Source organism: Apium graveolens, chromosome 2 (assembly GCF_009905375.1).
Source record: "Apium graveolens cultivar Ventura chromosome 2, ASM990537v1, whole genome shotgun sequence".
In the NCBI taxonomy this organism is placed as follows: domain Eukaryota; kingdom Viridiplantae; phylum Streptophyta; class Magnoliopsida; order Apiales; family Apiaceae; genus Apium; species Apium graveolens.
In genome coordinates this window covers 313,351,757-313,372,897 of record NC_133648.1, presented here as the reverse complement: position 1 = coordinate 313,372,897, position 21,141 = coordinate 313,351,757, and the positions used below count along the sequence as shown (strand labels likewise).

The 21,141-nt window shown below is 34.6% G+C and overlaps 2 protein-coding genes across 2 annotated transcripts; both read left to right on the top strand.

Moving 5' to 3' along the window:
- Window positions 1–1,591: 1,591 nt before the first annotated feature.
- Window positions 1,592–5,490, top strand: LOC141708768 (AP2-like ethylene-responsive transcription factor AIL5). Its single transcript, XM_074512543.1, has 9 exons — window positions 1,592–1,986; window positions 2,078–2,387; window positions 2,516–2,598; window positions 2,958–2,966; window positions 3,084–3,172; window positions 3,261–3,334; window positions 3,472–3,522; window positions 3,611–3,687; window positions 4,444–5,490. The coding sequence occupies exons 1-9, from the start codon at window positions 1,869–1,871 to the stop codon at window positions 5,199–5,201; spliced, it is 1,569 nt and encodes a 522-aa protein (XP_074368644.1). The 5' UTR covers window positions 1,592–1,868; the 3' UTR covers window positions 5,202–5,490.
- Window positions 5,491–16,381: 10,891 nt separating this feature from the next.
- LOC141708767 (sesquiterpene synthase 2-like) lies at window positions 16,382–19,395 on the top strand. The gene is made up of 7 exons (XM_074512542.1): window positions 16,382–16,569; window positions 16,666–16,951; window positions 17,197–17,572; window positions 17,672–17,890; window positions 18,326–18,467; window positions 18,558–18,806; window positions 18,989–19,395. Exons 1-7 carry the CDS (start codon window positions 16,438–16,440, stop codon window positions 19,280–19,282), a joined length of 1,698 nt encoding a protein of 565 aa, XP_074368643.1. The 5' UTR covers window positions 16,382–16,437; the 3' UTR covers window positions 19,283–19,395.
- Window positions 19,396–21,141: the final 1,746 nt, after the last annotated feature.

The following is a 21,141-nucleotide window of genomic DNA, read 5'->3' as shown; positions in this document are numbered from 1 at the left end:
AATAGTATTACATCTGAATATAAGATGCATGTTATGCCGATAATGGAAAGACCACACCTTCACATGGCCATATCTTGTCCAACATAAACAAAGGCATTAGTTTACTTGCAACTTGGAGTAGATTCTACAAATCCAGTGACTCTCTTTACCTACCACGTCGGCGACAAGTCTTGAATTTAAAATGTAGTAGTGAAAATGTAAGCAGTAATTTATGCATGTAACATATGATTTGTTCATTGTAGGGGCGACACGTGGTTACATTCGTCACACGTGTAAGAAGCTTGCTTCGCTCCCATGTGAGTATCATTATTTAGTTTAATCTTTAGACTCCATGCCCCTCTTCTGCAACCGCCATATTATGATGGTGGTCATGCATACATGCAGGCAAAGAGCCATTGTAAAATTTGATAGAAAATGACAGTTAATTATCGAGTCATTCTTATATTAAGGTGTCGGGCCTAACTTACGCGAAGGATCTCTAAGACAACATTCTATTATCATGAATATTTATTTTAATGTAAGCGTCTACTTGAAATCGATTAATAAAATTGGGATAAGTCTTTAAAATCCCGACCTCAACCAGCTCGAGAGTGGGTTTTAACTTGGTTCAATCTAAAATGATTTCAGATTTAAATATTGTTACTAAGTTAGTCGACTAAGTCATTTTCCGGGATAGTGGCTGAGAGTCGGTGAAGTTTTTTGGCTAGTTTGTTAGCCAAAAAAATAGTCTGGGTATTGCTAGAAATGGAAAGTAAAAAAGAGAATGACACGACTGTCCCTTACCATGTCACGGTGTTCCCCATTTTTCCTGACTGCTTCCTGCTAACCAAACAGATGTACACAACATATGTCACTTTTTTTTCCTAAAATACTTCGTATGTGTTCTCTATATCGACGGAAAGCAGTCAAATTTCTCATGCTGTCCTATTTATTTTTAACATCCCTTCTGTGTTCGAGAGTTCGAAATTTATCAAAATGTATTCACGTTATATATTGATATATTAAAAAATTATACATTAAAAATTATATGAATATCTTTATATCTATATTTTGAATATTAATGTATTAATTTTATATTTTTTGTCGAGTCAAATCGATCAAATTTTTTTCATTTTTTGGTGAAATCAATTTGAATTAAATTGAGGCGGCGCTTAATTGCCAATTCAAACACTATTACTTGTATTTATGGTTTCAATTTCCGTTAATCCAATATATTAACCATCAATCAAATATCTCCTAAAATATTCAAATATCTTATAAAAGACTCGATCAAACTGAAGCTTAACTATGATGCATTCGATTCAGCTCGACTCGGATCGGTGAGTCATGCGTAACCCCCAACGGTTAGTACCATTCGATCATGGCTGGGCTCATGGTTGGGCTATCAACGGGTGGGGATAGACAAGAGAGAGGGAAACCGCCTATAGGTCGGATGATATGCTTGCACTCGGTTGTTTTGCATGCTCACCATTTACACACATATCTCGCTACAACACGCAAACAATTTTATAATACATCTGAGAAACACTTCATATATACACCACATCCACATATAAAACAATTAATAATAATACATTTATAACACATCTCACAGGTCGTCTGTTCACCAATTCTCAAAGTAAAAACCTCGAAAACCGTGCTATAATTAAACCCCTAGCCTCTCCCCTCCTCTTCTTTCATCCTGCACCCTTACCAGAACCAACAACAACAATACCACTTGATTACTTTGCTTAGTTTCTTACCATTTCAGTACTTTGTCATCTTTTCAATTTTCTCCTCTTTTTACTAGTATTAGAATACAACTGCCAACGCAGTTTCCCCATAAAAGAAAAAAAAAATCTCCAAGTATTCACGAATACCGAAAACTTATGGATTCTTCAATAGTATCATCTCATGAAAACTATCCTCCTCATATTGATAGTGATGACTATCATTATCAAAATGAAACTTGGCTTGGCTTCTCTCTTTTTCAACCATTTCCTCAAAGTAAACATAAACTATAGTAACTCTTTATATTTTACTTTTATTATATTGTTTTGTTTTGTTGAATAAATTTGATTTTATGGTGATTTATTAGGTGTTATGAATGGAGGTGAACAAGATGGTGAAAGTGCAGACTTGTCTATGCTCACTTTAGGTAGTCCGAAGCTCGAGGATTTTCTAGGCGGTGGCTGTGATGACTCCGGCACACAAATTGTGTTTGCACCTAGTAATAAAACACGAAAAATCGATAAGAGTAGTAGCAGCTCTCCGACGTTTGCACGCCCTGGTTCTCCAGAAGAATCGCAGAAGCAACTTGTGGTTGCGAAACCACAAGATCAGCCTTCTTCTAAGAAGGCCATTGAATCGTTTGGCCAACGAACCTCCGTTTATAGAGGCGTTACTAGGTGACTAAATATCATCAAAATATATTATATTTATATGTTTTATAATTGTACATGACGGAACCAGTGAGGCCTAGGCTGAAATCCCGGCTAAACCGAAAAAATTAGTGATTGTTCTTATATTTTTTCAGGCATAGATGGACAGGTAGATATGAAGCTCATTTGTGGGATAACAGTTGCAGAAGAGAAGGCCAAAGTAGAAAAGGAAGACAAGGTAATATTAAATTTTAATTTTTTTTAGGGTTCTTGCAGGCTAACTTGCACCTGTCAACTTCATAAATCTTAATGGTAGCACTGCAACATATGGTTAGATTGTAGAACTGATAATTAATAAAGATTACAGTTATCTAGCTAGAATGATTGGCTAGATTGAAGGTCTTAAACCACCTGGTTTTCGAAAACCATAGGCGCCTTCTTACTAGTTTCACCGGCACTCTCTGCGTGACAATGCGCCTGTGCAGTGCTACCTTGCTAGATACACATACAGTAATTATGTTATTGTTAGTAAATACATGTCTTTTCTAATATTTTTGCTTTATGTTGCATGTACCTGATGGCGTGATCAATTTGCAGTTTATCTTGGTAAGTTTTGTTTTTATCATAAGATTGACAGTGATATGATTTGATGATATGGATTCTAACTTAATTGGGGTTCAAGATTAGGGTGCCAAATTTTTTAATTAATAATTGTTTGTGTAGGCGGTTATGACAAAGAAGACCGAGCAGCTAGAGCTTATGATCTTGCTGCCCTCAAGTATTGGGGGCCTACAACCACCACAAACTTTCCGGTAAATGGAAGATCTATACTTAATTGTCTTCACTTGAAAATATTAATTTACGATGTTCGATGTATATGGTTTGCAATATATTTTGAAGGCGAGTAGCTATGAGAAGGAACTGGAAGAAATGAAGAATATGACCAGACAAGAGTTTGTTGCTTCCCTGAGAAGGTTATATATTTCTTTTAAGTTTATTCTTTTTGGGATTAATTTTACTTGTTTATATATAATCAGGTCGTGTTGTAGATGTATGTACCTTACTATATTCTTAACTAATGTTTATAGTTTATCGAACTCTTGTGTTGCAGGAAAAGTAGTGGTTTTTCTAGAGGCGCTTCAATGTATAGAGGAGTCACCAGGTTCTCCCCACAGCACAGAATGCATTACTCATGAAAGACTAAATTAAATTTCGAAAGATATTTATATATTTATTCTCTCTTATTCCAGGCATCATCAACATGGGCGCTGGCAAGCAAGAATTGGAAGAGTTGCAGGAAACAAAGATCTATACCTCGGAACTTTCAGTGAGTTTTCGGTGCTCTAATATCTATGGTTTCATATGATTAATGGATTACACAATGTGGCTATTGCTTAATTAATTGTAACTTACAATAATATTTGTTAGTAACGAGGAATATAATCTAGGTTGATGGCCTAGTTAGGCCAATGTTAATCCTGTGCATTTGTGCATTCGTAATCCGTTTAGCAACCATGTGATTACATTCGGTTACTTAAAAGAGTATCTTTATTTTGATTACTCTTTTTATTTTGGTGACTCATGTCTTGAGAAGCTGCCACGCTATGTTTTAGTGAGACACCTTTTAAAACTCATGTGATGACTAGCCAAAAAATGAGTTTGGTAGGGAGACCAAAAATAAAGAATCTATAATTTTGTTGCATTAGACCGGTTGCTGCACATGATACTTTATACTTTATTTACTCCACATTCCACAAAGGGTGGTTACTCATATCAACTATGAATTGAATTATCTTCTTATCCTTCTGATTGTATTGTATCAGATTTAATATAATTGTGATCATCAAATTCAAAAGGTCAAGAAAATATTGTAATTCACTTTTAAGTATACCTTAAGTTTGTATCGAGCCACATTTTTATTATATGAATTTTATTTTCTGAAATAGGTCCGTAGTTGATAAGCTCATGTTCCCCTGACCTACTTTTTGGGCTGCAACTCACTTTCAAAATCTTCTTATTGTTAAGATTTTTTGTCTCCGGTATATTATTTGTTGACTTGATATATATTTGCTCCTAATAATAGGTACACAGGAAGAAGCTGCCGAGGCTTATGACATCGCAGCAATCAAGTTCAGAGGGGTGAATGCAGTTACCAACTTTGACATGAGCCGATACGATGTAAATAGCATTGCCACTAACAATCTTCCTGTAGGTGGCGCAACCACCAAATCAAAGACTAAAGCATCTTCTTCTATCCTATCCGGTTCCCTTAAAAACGCAAGCCGTAATCAAAGCAATCAACCAGAGCACTGCGATCTTTCAATGTCATCATCCTCGTCAATTACATTTGGTTTGCAACCAGTCAAACAGGACTCTTCGGATTACTGGCCTATGATTGCATACAACCAGCAGAGTTACAACAGTACGGGCACTGATGGACTTTATCAGCAAAGCACATCATTCAGCATGGAATTCTCTTCTACAATGATGAATGACAATATAAACAGCGATGTCGGATACTTCAGTACTGGAGGCGGAGGTAGTTGCATAAATAACCTGCAGCAAAGCAGTGTCGATGGTGGTGCATCGAGCTCTATTTCATTTGCCACGCCAATGGATTTGAATATGAATAACCTGCAGCAGCAAAGCTGTGTCGATGGTGGTTCTTCAAGCTCTATTTCATTTGCCACGCCAGTGGATTTGAATAGCAACATCAACAGCGATACCCCTACCTGTTACGGAATGTCCACTGGTAATCTCAGTAACTGGAATGTTTCATTCCAATCCGCAAGAGCGAGTAACCCATCAATGTACCAGAGTCCTATATTTGGCATGGAATGATCTTTTACGCAAGAGATTCAACTGGTGCGAAATGGGAATGTGACTTAGCAAGCAGATGCATGGTGACGAATTACTAACTATTTGTAGCGATATAGCGGTATATGTATATCTTTCGTTTTCGATGTTTTGTTCTTCCTTGCCGACGGAGAAATTTGTCATGGTACACTAGGAAAAACGGTCCTTGAGTAGTGTAGTCTCTTTTTACCAGTCTTCATGTATTGTAGCACTACTTTAACCTCTCAGTTTTCTCATTTCTCTATATATTCTTATATACAGGAGTACGTGTGCAAGGAGTATTTAATTACTTGCAGTTTCGCTATGCAAATATTAATTGAATTTTATGCTTCGTCCGCACACCAATCTCGCTTTTTCGTACCTTGCAAATTGTATGAACAAAATATATGAATTTGACATAGATAGGAGTTTGCAATCTTGGATTAACCATTTAAGTGAGACATTTTAATTATTTAATCAGATAATTAGGGCGATTAAATAAGGATCCAACAGAAACCATGGATCCGTCACCATTAAACAGTGGTTATTTGCCACAAGCAGTTATCTGTACCGAGAAATCAGATTTTAGCCAGATTTAAGTACAACTATATACTTATGCCTATGGTATGCAAAGGGACAGGACTCAGGAGACACCATGCATGCATCTTGCTTTAATGCATGTCAGCAAGTGAAAGCTGTTGACTACAGTATCTCCTAATTGGCACATTGGTTAAAGAAAAATGCCTGAGGTCTATAATTTTTTGAGAAAATTGCACTTTGCACCCTCAAACAAAGTTGAAAAAACAATTTTATACCAGAACTTTCGGAAATACAACTTACACCCCTCAACTTCAACTTACTAATTCAGTATACACCCTTTTGCAGATTATAATTAAAATAATAAGGGGTAAAAAGGGAACTTTATTTTAAAATGTAAATAAATTTTAGTTAGAATTTCAAAAATAAATTAAAATATTTATAAAAATGATTTCTTGTATATTAAAAATTAATATTGATCAGAATATTTTCATTAAATACACTTTAAAATCATAACGACGTCAAAGACTTTAAAATGAAATAATTACATTAAATTAAATATATATAAAATATATATATAAAAAATTATTTTGAATTTAATTTTGGTAGAATTATATAATTTTTGGCATTAATAATATTACTAAAATTCAAAACTCAACTATATAATATTATTCAAAAAATTTAAAGATATTATTTTATAGCTATAATAATAAATTCAATTTTTAATATAATCTGAAAAATAAAAAAATTAGTTTAGCTAATATTTTACTGAAATTCCCATTCTACCCCTTGCTTTTTTAATAATAACCGTCGAAGGGGTGCTTTCTGAATTGGCGGGTTGAAGTTGAGGGGTGCAAACTGAGTTTCCAATACTATTCATACACATTTGTTTTTGAAACAAAATAAGAGGGTGCAAAGTGTAATTTTCTTTAAATTTTTTTCTCAAATACTTTATAAATGGTAACTTTTCTTCTAATAATATGAGATCCATGTGCATTCATATGTGTTCACAAATTACATTTGGCACATGTTATACTATGTTATTTTGTAACTATTTTTGTAAAAAAATTAGCTTACCTAGCATCACTCCTCTTAAAAGCAATTAGAATATCTCTAATAGTTGGCACATCCGATTTTTTCGCAAAATCAAAAATATTATTTTTATATTTTATCTTTTTCACATCATTTTTAGCACCCTTATTCATAAAACACTCCAACTGTTGGCACTGCTTTACAAATTTAACCCAAAAAAATATCATAAAATAAATAGATTAGAGAAATTATATTTTATATATATTTGAGATCATAAATGAAGTTGACTCCCAATTTTATGAAATGTCAACTTTTGAAACCGTTTAGCTCCAGCCAACTCACTTGACACCGAATAAAATCACAATTTTAATCGAATGCTGATACGGTGTCAAACCACGTAATGTCACGTGTCGGAGATGTTCTTATATATAGACACCCAGCTGGTTCCAATAGTACGAGGAAATATATTATTTCCCGAAAAAAATACATTTGTTGAAATAAATTTTCCGTGCAACTATATATGATATCGATCCATCACTATCGAACAAAGGTCTTTTTCTCTACAAGCTTTTACACATGCCCCCGAACAGATTTGCCTGATTTTATTGTGTTGCGCATTATGATCATGTTTCAACTTCACATCTGCTATTTGTAAACCTAATTAACAGTCTCTTGCTCTCTTTACCAAAAATAAGTGTTGTTGTGGCCGGATTTTCACCTGTCAGGACATGAAGATTACTGAACATGACGATTGCATCATAAGGAGTTTCTGCTGACACAAAAGGAACCGACGGGAAAGTCGACATCAACTGCAGTCGTCGACTGCAGTCGACACGACGGGAGCAGGGCAGTTGGACGGGAACGGAACAACAGTTAAACTAAGTCAAATAACAGCCCTTAAAAGTAAGAGGGAGGTTAAACTATATCTCCTATTTTCCAGCAACATGCAGCAAGGAGGTGGCCGAATTGTAGCAACCATGAGAGCTATATGAGGGTGGTTAAACAAGATAAAAGAGGAGGATAATCATTATCTACATATACACACACTTACACAATTCTACTTGAATGAGAACTCTACTTCATCTCCTACACCCACTCTCTTCAATACCCACACATTATATATAAAAACTCCATACTTTATCTACTTATATCCATAACATATATACTTCTACTTACACAAAAACACTACTACTCTCACTACTACCTATGTATACGTAATATCACTTGATAATGATTGATTAGCCAATTTACATTCACATATACTTTATCATGTACACTCATTCACTTCATTACTCACATATTTAATTAATCATATATATTATTAGTTATAATTCATTTATTATCTGCAACACACAGTCCTATAATACATATATAAACTACAACGCTTCTAATACTCAGCCTCTACATATATATATATATAATAATACACCATATAGATAATTTTCTCCTCAGCCGACGACTAGACTACACAGTCGACGAGTACAGATGGCGCACTCGACACGTCCAGATGATCACTCGACACGTCCAGACTGCATATTCGGAGAAGGAGTTTTCAGCCACATTTTATTATTATCTCACTGATTGTTATCACTTGTAATCATCTTAACATCATTATAGTGGAATCATTTCGGTTGGGTAACATCCCACCCGTGGTTTTTACCCTTTCACGGTGGTTTTCCGCGTCACCATTTGCTTGTGTCGGTTACTTTTATTATTCTTATTCTTACTTTCTTACTTTAATTACTTAAACAATAAATCATAATAGACTTAGCTTTTAACCCACAAATTTTGGTAAAAACAATTGGCGCCGTCTGTGGGAAATTAGCTAAGAGTCTATATGATTTTCAACATGGATGACAATTCTACACATTAAGGTACGACGAAAAATCAACGTGATGACGTGGATACAAACAAAGACATGGTTCCATTCCTTAAAAAAAGGCTTCAATATAACATGAATGTTTCATTCAGAAAAGGAGGCACTCAAGACGAATCTTGGCTCCATAAAATCATAAAAACAAAGGTGGACAATACAAAGTGTGGCACGCCGACTAGACGTGGACGACATCTACGATGACGAAAAACAATGACGTGTGGAGGAAACTCTTATCATTCTCCTTGAGAACCCTAAGATGGAAGTATGAAAAGAAAATAACATGTCAAAGCTATGGTGCAAATCAGATTTGAAGAAGGCGGACATGAAAATTCTGAAAATTACCATCATTCTACTAGAAAGTTGACAACACACGACTCGAGAGGCTGTTATCTTTCTTAAGTATGAGTGTGAGGCTACTCTATGGAGGAAGAATAAGAGGACAACATCAATTTATATAAAGACATACATATTTTGATGACATGTCCAGATACCGACATGATGTACACCTAAAGATGGTGTCCGACATCATCAGTTTGACAGAATTACATACTGACATGAAGATCAATACGATGACTTAATGTAAGTTGGTGACATTTATGGAGGTGTCCAACGGCTCTAACCTGAGTCGAATACTATATTTACATAAAAGGAAACAAAAAATATGATGACAAGAGCCAGAACACCCACTAGTTGTCGTGACGATTCTAAAAAACTTGGTTAATGTCAGTTTGATGATAGGGGACATGAATGTTGTTATTGGATACGACGTGACGCCAAAGATAGAGTTCAACTTGATTGATTTTCTGACGAAACTAATAGACGCCTTCGCTTGATAACATGACGACATGAAAGGTACCAACCCTGACGTGATAACACACAAGTTTAATGATAAGTCAAATGATGCACATATCAAATAGGAATTGGACATAGATTAATTAGTAAATGAAGATATATATCACACATACTTGACATTATTACCAACATGACAGCTGGACATGAACTCTTGACATGATGATCGACACGACAGCCATACATGAACTCTTGACATGATGATCGACACGACGGCTGGATACCAACTCTTGACATTTTCTGGATGCAAAAATGGTTATAACTAGATTCAAGTTCATAATCCAGATGAAGAGACGAAAACTTTCATAACGGATAGGGGCATTTATTGCTACTTGGCCATGTCATTTGGCCTAACGAGTTTCGATGCGAGATTTAAACGTCTTGTCAACAAGATGTTTAAAGCTCAAATTGGACCTACAATGAGAAAACTCCTGGAGATTTAAAATTGGACACATTTAAGAAAATTATGGCATCTTACTCATTTTGATCGATGAATGTCACTGGATGAGAGGCCTACAAGTTGTCCATAATTGACAACAAACATGTTCCAAAGAATCAGACTTTTCTCAATTGGAAAACATACTACAAGTAATCTGTTTTCATACTTCTATGTCATTTATTTTTTATTCTTAGTTACTTTTGAATAAATCATTAGAACATCATGCTAGTTGTCTTCAATACTTGGCTTTTAATTACTATCTTTTACGTTGAATTAAATATAATACATTTGATGTCTATAATGTCATCATGTTATTTCCTTTAAGAACTTCGTTAGATGTTTGGTTGACGTATTGCCATGATACATTGATTCATGTGTCACTCGTATAGAGTGAAGAATTTGTTACTTTCCTTTGACATGATATCGTATACATACTTATATTTCAAATATTTCATTCATGCACGATGTTTACATATCATGATGCCATGTTGATTCGTGTTATTTTTCCCGTTAAACTGTGCAACCTTGTATTAGGCTTTTAAATATTCATGACATAATGTGACATAAATATTTGTATCTAATATGCATCAATTTCACCTTATATTTATAAGTAGTTGTTCTACCGTCATGTCTACATCATACGATCACAATTTCTTGTCATTACGTAATAGCTATTGAATGTTGTCGTATTAATCAATCAATACCTTATGTCCAGACGTAAGTTAGTTTGTACTTAACAAATCAAAGTAAATTATGATTGAACATATTTCATGTTCGTATATTATTTTTATTCTTATTTTCGTTATCTTTGTTATGTCATACCGAAATGTACTTGTTTTACGATCAAGACATGATATTTTTGTCACGAGTAATATGCTTGTGAACATAAACTTGTTTTATAATAAATTCTTCATGATATGTCTATATACAAAGTTGGATGTGTACGAGGTCATCTAAGAGTGACAACCCACGAGCCAACCTAAAATTAGAGCTACACTTTTATCTTCATGATGAATATGTATGAACACAAGACACATGAATGCGCAACATTGAGGAGAGAAATGCAAGTCCTCGTCAAGAAGGGCTACGTGACAGAGAACATGTCAAGTTGTGAGGACGAGTACAACAAGAGGGAAACGTCATCTTCTAAACGACTACCCTCATATTCACACTAAAAGAAGTCTTCAAGTATAACAAATAAAAATGTTCATGTTTACTTGGCCATGCCATCTAAGCTAAATAGTGCATACAGATAATTTTGACGATTTATTGTGTTAATAAAGATATGAACTCTAGGAACACTGTTGATCATGTCAAACACTTGACTAGAGCTTTGGAGTTGACATGTCCAACATCATTCAAATACGTCCAAATATTGACATGATGACTAACTTCTTGGAAAAAGTTCATTTCATATTCATTAGATAAGTGTAGAATGTTCCACGACATACTACAACGAAATAAAAGATTCTATTGAATGGAGTAACATGAAGAAGCCTTCACAATTAAAGGCATACTTGTCGACTATGATCTCACAAGCCCTAGTGATTTTGTGGTTGATTTCAATCCAAGTCTTTTGACATAACTGAACGGAAAAGTGAAGCAATACATGACAGCTCCAAATGTCAATGGACATGATTGGGACTTGTCTTAAAATCGCCACAAGGGGACACCAAAGCATACTCTATATGTCGTGACTTTAAGAACAAGAACTACAAGAGACATGAAATATGATTCAAATGATTTATGATGCTCTAAAGTCCTTAAAAGAGATAACACCGACATTGTTATGATCTGTTATGATCGACGCTTTCAGTATGTAGTATGCAAGTAGTTGACAGTTTGAGAAGGCGACAGGCGATTTGTATCACATTGTCCAATATTTTAGAGAACATCTACAAAAGTACTCGTGCGGATTCAACAATGAGAAGATGACCATACACAATTGTGACACGACCACGACCATAGAGGCATTTGAATGAAGACCAACAAAAGATTCACACCTCAACGATGAATCGATAAAGTAACACTGCAAGACAGTGAATGACATACACCCTAAATTCATGATACAAATCAGGCTTGAATAACATAGAAATGAAGATTCTAACAATGGTTATCACTTTGGTATGAAATCGACAACACGAAATTAAAGAGACTACAAAGTCGAGGCAAACGAGGAGGAAAATACGTCAATTTTATGCTAAGGCGCACGACATGTTCACATATTGACAAGGCATACATATATAGAGATAGAGTAAAAACTCACTAGCTTATTGGCAGATCAACATATTCACACGATGGACAATACAACACCTGAGCACGAATTGTTGACACTTCTGGAAGCATCTACTGGTTTCACCTGATTCGTCTACAACCTGTGTACAAAAAGAAGGCAACAACCATATCACAGAAGGATGCATAAATATGAATGATGGCATGAACTCTGAAAAATGTCTGAACATATCGAACACATCACAGAAGATTTTGAGCTAACATCTTTGAGACATCTCCAAACGAGTTCCCGAAAGTTGGAACGTAATCCAGTTAAAGGCTTATCATATGTAACGTCCTTGTGCAATTTCTCTATTACGGTGTGTTCCTCTATGAACTACTTTCCTCTTTGTTATTTATTTCAAAAAGTATGCAACGTGTTTTCCTTCGATAATACATGATATCTTCTTTGCAACCTAAATGTTTTATGTGAAAGATTATTTGATTATACATGTTTAAAACAACATATGTCATATATGCTTATCTATAATGCTTTATTCGCAATGTCTTTATAAAAATGCTAGACCTAAAGTGTGTTATTTACGTCTTGCATTTAGTTAATTTATTTGCATTACATATCATATATGATACAAATACATAACGAGTATGACGCACGGAAAAATACCCCACACAGTAGATGAGGGGCATAGTATCCTAACTCTACTACTTTGAGAGGACTGATCATCCTACTACGATATATCGACAGGGGCAAACCCTTACCTACATATAATAGAACGAGGGACATGGTATCCCGAATTCTAACATAAAAACTACGAATAATAGGTGAGCTTCAAGAGGGAAAGGCCTCTTAGCCACTTTACGAGTGCATGCACCAACGTAAGACAACGAAATATTAACGAAAGACAACGAAATATTAACGAAAGACAACGAAATATAACGAAAGACAATGAAAAATTAACGAAAGACAACGAAATATTAACGAAAGACAATGAAATGTCAACGAAAGATAACGATATATTAACGAAAAACAACGAAATAATGACGTAAGACAACGGAATATCAACATAAGATGACAACGTAATAACGAAAGATGACAGAATAATGACGTATTCTACTAGAAGTCCAAACCTTGTACTTTGCTAAAAACGAACATATGGATACACATTGTATGACGTTCAAAGCATTTAGAGAACATTAGCAGCAACATATCATTTTTTGGAACAACATGAATTCATTAGCTAAGGTGCTATACTTAAGGAATTGCCAGCAAAGTATGTTGCAAGCGAAAACAACTTAATTTTACCATAAAAGTTCGACTTGAAGAAAATAAAAGCTAAGATACCCCGCTTGAAAGCGAAACAGGGACTAAAGTATCACAAAAACCACGACGAGGAACTAAGTTCAAAATTTAGACAGAAAATGAGTCTGGAATACTTAAGCAAAAAGATACGATAAGAAGACTAAATCACTTGTCTTCAGGAACATCATCTCGTGAAGACTTTGCTTCATCACCATCATCGTTACCACCAAATCCATCCATACTAAAAGCATCATCTGGGAAAGACTCATTATAGATCTTCACTGTTTCAGCAATATCCCAGGACCTCCATTCCCCTGTATATCTTCAAAATTGAAGCAACCTACTTTGGTATTACACGAATCTTCTCAGCACAGTTGGCTTCTTTAAGTTGCAACAATAGTGACATCAGGTTAGCTTCTTCTCTGACTTTTGTACTTTCATATCAAGTACACTTCATGTAGGACTATTGTTATATGTTTCGCACTTTCTCCACACCCTAAGAGCAACGGCTTCCTTCAAACGAGAATAATGAACATGGAGAGCAAGTAAAGTATCATGAACAACATACACATATAAGACAAAAATGAGTACTATTAATCATCAATATCATGAAAACTACAAAAGTGAGGCAACAAGTAAAACGTCTAACAGTTTGTGACAAACGAGAAAGAGTAAACACATATGGTGATTTTACAAACATCGGAATATGAAAACAACTTGGATGCAACTTTCTGTAACTCCAAACAACTGAGAATGTTCAATTCATGGCGAGACATGTACAATGGAGGGATAAGTTGTCTACGATGAACTAAATAACAACAAGCACATCTACCTGCAAGTCTACTCACAAAGATTTGATTGCTTCATCAGAATAAAAAGTCAATACGAAGGTACATCAAGACAGCAACTGCACGACCTAAGAAGATCAAGGCATTACAAGATAGATAGAGAAAATGCACATACAACTTAAGCCATAAGACGAATAGATGGACTATCAAATCAGATCTTCAAAACAAGACTACTCCAAAGAAGTTAATACATCATTTCTCTATGAGTCAACAATTACGGTAGTTGTACGCGTCAACCTCACAACAACTTGATATGCAGTATTTCACGTTCCGGTAAGACAAGGAGTAAATCTGAATTCAAATCCACTAAAGTATGTTTGAGAGTGAAATATCCTTTGAAGATGATGTTATGAAAATCAGAATTCAAATGAACATGCAATGAAGATAATTTCATTGGGTGTTGAGTACTCCCCATAAAATTAGGGGCAATTGTTGTGGCCGGATTTTCACCTGTCAGGACATGAAGATTACTGAACATGACGACTGCATCATAACGAGTTTCTGCTGACACAAAAGGAACCGACGAGAACAGTCGACATCAACTGCAGTCGACACGACGGGAGCAGGGCAGTTGGAGGGAAACGGAACAGCAGCTAAACTAAGTCAAATAAAAGCCCTTAAAAGTAGGAGGGAGGTTAAACTATATCTCCTATTTTCCAGCAACATGCAACAAGGAGGTGGCCGAATTGTAGCAACCATGGGAGCTATATGAGGGTGGTTAAACAAGATAAAAGAGGAGGATAATCATTATCTACATATACACACACTTACACAATTCTACTTGAATGAGAACTCTACTTCATCTCCTGCACCCACTCTCTTCAATACCCACACATTATATATAAAAACTCCATACTTTATCTACTTATATCCATAACATATATACTTCTACTTACACAAAAACACTACTACTCTCACTACTACCTATGTATACGTAATATCACTTGATAATGATTGATTAACAAATTTACATTCACATATACTTTATCATCTACACTCATTCACTTCATTACTCACATATCCAATGAATCATATATATTATTAGTTATAATTCATATATTATCTGCAACACACAGTCCTATAATACATATATAAACTACAACGCTTCCAATACTCAGCCTCTACATATATATACAATAATACATCATATAGATAATTTTCTCCTCAGCCGACGGCTAGACTACACAGTCGACGAGTACAGATGGCGCACTTGACACGTCCAGATGCACACTCGACACGTCCAGACTGCATATTCGGAGAAGGAGTTTTCAGCCACATTTTATTATTATCTCAGTGATTGTAATCACTTGTAATCATCTTAACATCATTATAGTGAAATCATTTCGGTTGGGTAACGTCCCACCCGCGGTTTTTACCCTTTCACGGGAGTTTTCCGCGTCGCCATTTGCTTGTGTCGGTTGTTTTTATTATTCTTATTCTTATTTTCTTGCTTTAATTACTTAAACAATAAATCATAATAGACTTAGCTTTTAACCCACAAATTTTGGTAAAAACAAGTGTTAATTAAGGTTGCTACCATAACATTTACGCACCCCTGCTGAATGTGAAAAAATGTAAGCCGCTAATAAACACTACAAATGAATTTGGCTATCCATTTGTAACTTCTAAAACGCCTCTAGCTTCAGGAGTTTGCTAATGCTACATATGTATTCCCTGATATAATTAGACAACTTGATTCTTTAAAATGTAAATTAAGTGATTAGGTGAAGTAATTGTTGTCTACTTCAGAAAATATAATCGTTTGTGATAAGTTTAACATTGATAGTTCACAATCTTGGATTAAACATTTGACCGATGATGATGATTCTGACTATTTAATCCAATAATTACGGCCAGGCTTGCAATTTGGAACTTGAGGATCCAACGGACTCCACAAATGTGGTGTGTTCCACAAACTTGAGGCTGGTACAACGTATGATGGGTAAGTACAGAGGCCATGCTTCCTCGGTTTATCAGATGCACCATGTTTATAAGGTGCACCTCTCCCTAATGTCAAAAATTGTAAGCTGTTCATGTTCACTACAAATACCTGGTTCCAAATGCATTGGAGAATCCAGTAAAAATCATACTCTCTCGTTCTGTTCAATTTTATCATCCTGCAACTAGCAATGGCTCTGTATGTCCACTCTACTTCTGGTTCTCCTCCTAATGTTGTGGCTGGAATCACTCAAAAATCAGCATCTTATCATCCTAGCATCTGGGGAGACAAATTCCTTGCATACAGTGATGCGTCTGTCGTGGTATATTTGCTTAATTTCTATATATGTTTATTTGCATGCAGCATCATACATTATTTACGTACTCCTAGTGTACTAACAACTTGTATATTTCCTTAGAAAACTGATCTTGATCACAAAGAGGAAGAACACCACCGGCTGCTAAAGCAAGAAGTGAAGAAGATGCTAATTGCAGGGGACAGATCTCAACAAGAGTTAATTAGCTTAATTGACGATATTCAAAGGCTGGGGTTGTCTTACCACTTTGAAGCCGAGATTGAAACGTTATTACAGCACGTAAAGGATAGCTTTCATGAATGTTATGGCAACAAAACTGATGATGACCTACATGATGTTGCTCTCTGTTTTCGGTTACTTAGACAGCAAGGACATAATGTTTCTTCTGGTATGTCAATAGCATGATCTAGTTTCAGAATATTAGAAGTGCATAACTACATGCTAATTAACATGTAACTCGATAATTTGAGAGTAGGATGCCAAATTAAATTTCTACATCAGATAAAACATTTTAGCGATGGCAATATCGTTCCCAAACATATCAAACTTGACAAAAAGGTGCATCCAGGAAAATTTCTGAGATGCAAAAATCTTTAAGTGTGAGCACTTACATCTATGTGTGCGTTTACCCAGATGTATTCTACAAATTTAAGTCCAGCAACGGAAAGTTCAAACAAAACTTGACAGAGGACGTGAAAGGAATGCTAAGCTTGTTTGAAGCTGCGCATCTTGGAGTGCATGGAGAAAATGTACTAGATGATGCTCTAGAATTTACAACCTTTCACCTTAAGCAACAGATGGACTCCAACTTACAGAGTCCATTTGCAGATCTTGTTGGTTATGCACTAAAGTATCCCCTTCGGAAAAGTTTAAATAGGCTTGTGGCAAGCCATTACATTTCAATCTACCACAAATTCGAGAGGCATAATCAAGTGCTGCTAGATTTGGCAAAACGTGATTTCAACCTGCTGCAGAAGTTGCATCAAAAGGAGCTAGGTCATATTACAAGGTACTATATGAATAACATAAAACCAAAAGCTTAGGTACAGTATTCCGTACAAGGAATATAATAAATACTAATATTTATCGGAGAGAATTGAATTTTCAGGTGGTGGAAGGATTTAGATTTTGCACATAAACTTTCATTCGCAAGAGATAGAGTGGTGGAATGCTACTTCTGGACATCCGGGGTGTATTTTGAGCCGCGTTATGCCACATCCCGAATATTTCTAACCAAAGTAATTTCTTTAACATCTGTAGTTGATGACATATATGATGTCCGTGGAACCATTGAAGAACTTCTGCTGTTCACTGATGCAATCGAAAAGTAAGGACAATTTGAGTACCTAACAGATAGATAATCATGCCCGATATATCCCGTTTATCACAGGGTGGGAAGGGTATGATGTATGCAACCATATCCTCGTCCAAGACAATGAAGAAGTTGTTTCCGGAAATACTCTCGACTTGTGTGTGAATGAATTATGACATTTAATTAAAGAAAAATTAAATTAGAGCCAGATGGAAAAACAAGTTTTTAGTATTTATAGAATCTTAATTAACTTTTCCGTGAGCGCGATTAGATAACTCAAGTGGTTAAGGGCTTATCTCTTGTTGTCTCAGGGGTTCGATTCTCGCTAACCCGAGATTTTGTTACAAAAATATTTTTACTTTTCCGTAAATTTCATTGCAACTGTTATGTCGTAAAACTTCTTTACATTTATGATCGTCTATGAGATAATCATAAGTTTGTGTTCTATAGATGGGATATCAGTAGCTTAGATCAGCTGCCGGAGTACATGAGATACTGTTATCAACCTATACTGGATGTTTTTGCTGAAGCAAAAGAAGAGATTGCGAAGGCTGGAAGGCCAACATATGTCATTGATTATGCAAAATATGCTGTAAAGTATCCTAAATCGGGCAACTTAGCACTCTATTAATTTCATGATACATACTTTTTGAATTTTGAAGACTTATTATTCTATTTTCAGTGCAAAAGGTTAGCAAAAGCGTATCTCCAAGAAGCTGAATGGTGTCAAGTCAATTACTTTCCGGCATTTGAAGAGTACATGAGTGTTGCACTTGTTACTGCGGGATTCGAAACGTTATCAGTCTCAAGTTTCGTGTTGATGGGTGATGTGGCAACTAGAGACTCATTTGATTGGATCTCGAAAGATCCCTTCATCCTTAAAGCTTCATCTGTTATTTGCAGACTCTCCGACGACATTGTAGGGCATGAGGTTAGATTTACAAGTTAATGCTTCTCAAGGACTTATGGGTTATGTGCACCCAACAAAACAATAACTTTGTTCTTCTCAACAATGGGTTGGTGCAGTGGTTGTGCTCTTACCCACTGCGGAGGTCAAGAGAGTTCGATTGTGTGCGTGCAACTTTATATTAATGGTTGTAATTGTATTTGCAGTTCGAGAGGCAGAGAGCACACATACCTTCAGCTGTCGAGTGTTTCATGAAACAATACGGCGTCGAGAAAGATATTGCTTATAATGCACTACAGAAACGCATTACAAATGCGTGGAAGGATATGAATCAGGAATGCCTGCATCCAACAGCAGCTCCAGTGCCATTGCTCACAAGAGTTTTTAATTTGGCACGTATGATTAATCTTCTTTACGATGGATATGATGGATACACGCATTCATCAACTGCGACGAAAGAAATGATAACCTCCATCCTTTTAGATCCTATTTCGGTCTAATATATTATAGACCATTTGCATGGGAGTGGCTATATGTAAGCTGTGGTGCGGCTTATTTTACCATTTTTTTGGGCTACTCTCCGTAAGAAGCAATGCAATTTCTTATTCTCAAATCTCAAAGCGTGAACTAAACCTTCTAAAATTTACTATTGATTACGCGTAAGAGTAATGTTAGAGGTAAATTTGTTTTTTAGAAAATGTACACATGCTAAGTATTGATTGAAATGGATTTCTGCATTCATATTAACAACCCAATTAAAAAAACACATTATGTATCACATCATTTTTATAAGTTTTTTGTGTACCCAGTTTTGTGCATATACTGTATATAGCACTATCCATAAAAACAATTACAAAAAAATGTTAAAAAATAAAGATGACAATATTGAATAATTTAATTGTTGTTATTTAGTGTGAATATGAGGTCCGTTTATATTTAACTAATAATAAAAATCGGACACACGCTATTTTATAACTATTTTGAAAATTTATTTTGTAGCCCTGCTATATTTCATGATTAATTAGTTTAACAAAACAAAGAATTTCATGTGAATTGAAGAAGTGCATAATTATAAGTAGTATTTAATACGCAAAAAGTTGAGTAAAAACTTTTATGTTTGTAAAAGTGAAGATATATTAGAGTTTCTTAACTTAAAAGAAAATATTTGGACGAAAATAAATCTGGATACTAAAATAAGCATTCGGCCTGATACTCAATTACTCACAGTCCAGTCCAAGACGAGATACACACTTTTCATAACGTACCTCCAGAATCTATAATATACTGTACTATACGGAATAAATAGTTTAACAGTGTTATATATCCGCTAAATTATTAAATTATTAAAATAATACGCACGTAGTTTACTTATAATATTAAGCTACAATCACAAATTATCCTATTATTAAAAAATAAATAAATAGTATTAAATATCCGCTAAACTACTAAATATAGTATACTTATTCTACTAAATTTCGACAACAGATTATCCTATTATTTTTATTATAAATTTATAATTATTATATATTTATATAAATATTTTAAAACTATAATCTGACTTGATAAATAAAAATTTTAAATATTAACCGAAACTCGTACATCACACGGGATTTAAGCTAGTACAGTTAAACCCCATGTAATGCTATTTTTTTCAGAGCAAGAATATGGTGAAAAGACAAAATTACCTCCTAAATCACATAAACAACCCTTCGAAAAAAATCAATGCAAGGGTAATTCAGTTTTTTTACATATTTTTAGCTTGGAAACAAAAAACAAGCCCTGAAAATAACATTTTCCTTAAACCACCTCTTTAAAATAATAGGGTAGGAACCGAGGAATTATTTTATTGGGAGTAAAAATATACCGTGTTAATTATGTTGGGACCAGGAAAAATATTATTTTAACGAGATTATTACTATATCCACTTATAAAAACTAAAAAGCTATATATCCAGTTAGTAAAAACTAAAAGCTTATCTCATCAATAACTTTTTTAACTTAATATTCTGGTATCTCAACAAAGTTGAATTTATTTGGTTTTGTAATTAATTCTTATTTTGGTTAGAATTATATTTGTATTAGAACGAATTTTTATAATTTTATTTTATTAATTTAAAAGCATTAAAGAAAAAAATAAACAAATTGGGGTTGAAACAAAAAAAAAGACTAAATTTATCGAAAAATTTATTGTGTTTCGTTTGAGTTATTTTAGCTCTATTTTAAGCTTTAAAAATAAGATTTCGACGGTTTTATTTTCACTGAAAAATTACGAAATAATCTTTAATTTAGTGATAACTTTAAAATAATATATAATTAAAGCTATCGAGAAATGGAATAGAAAAGACATATAAGAATTTTAC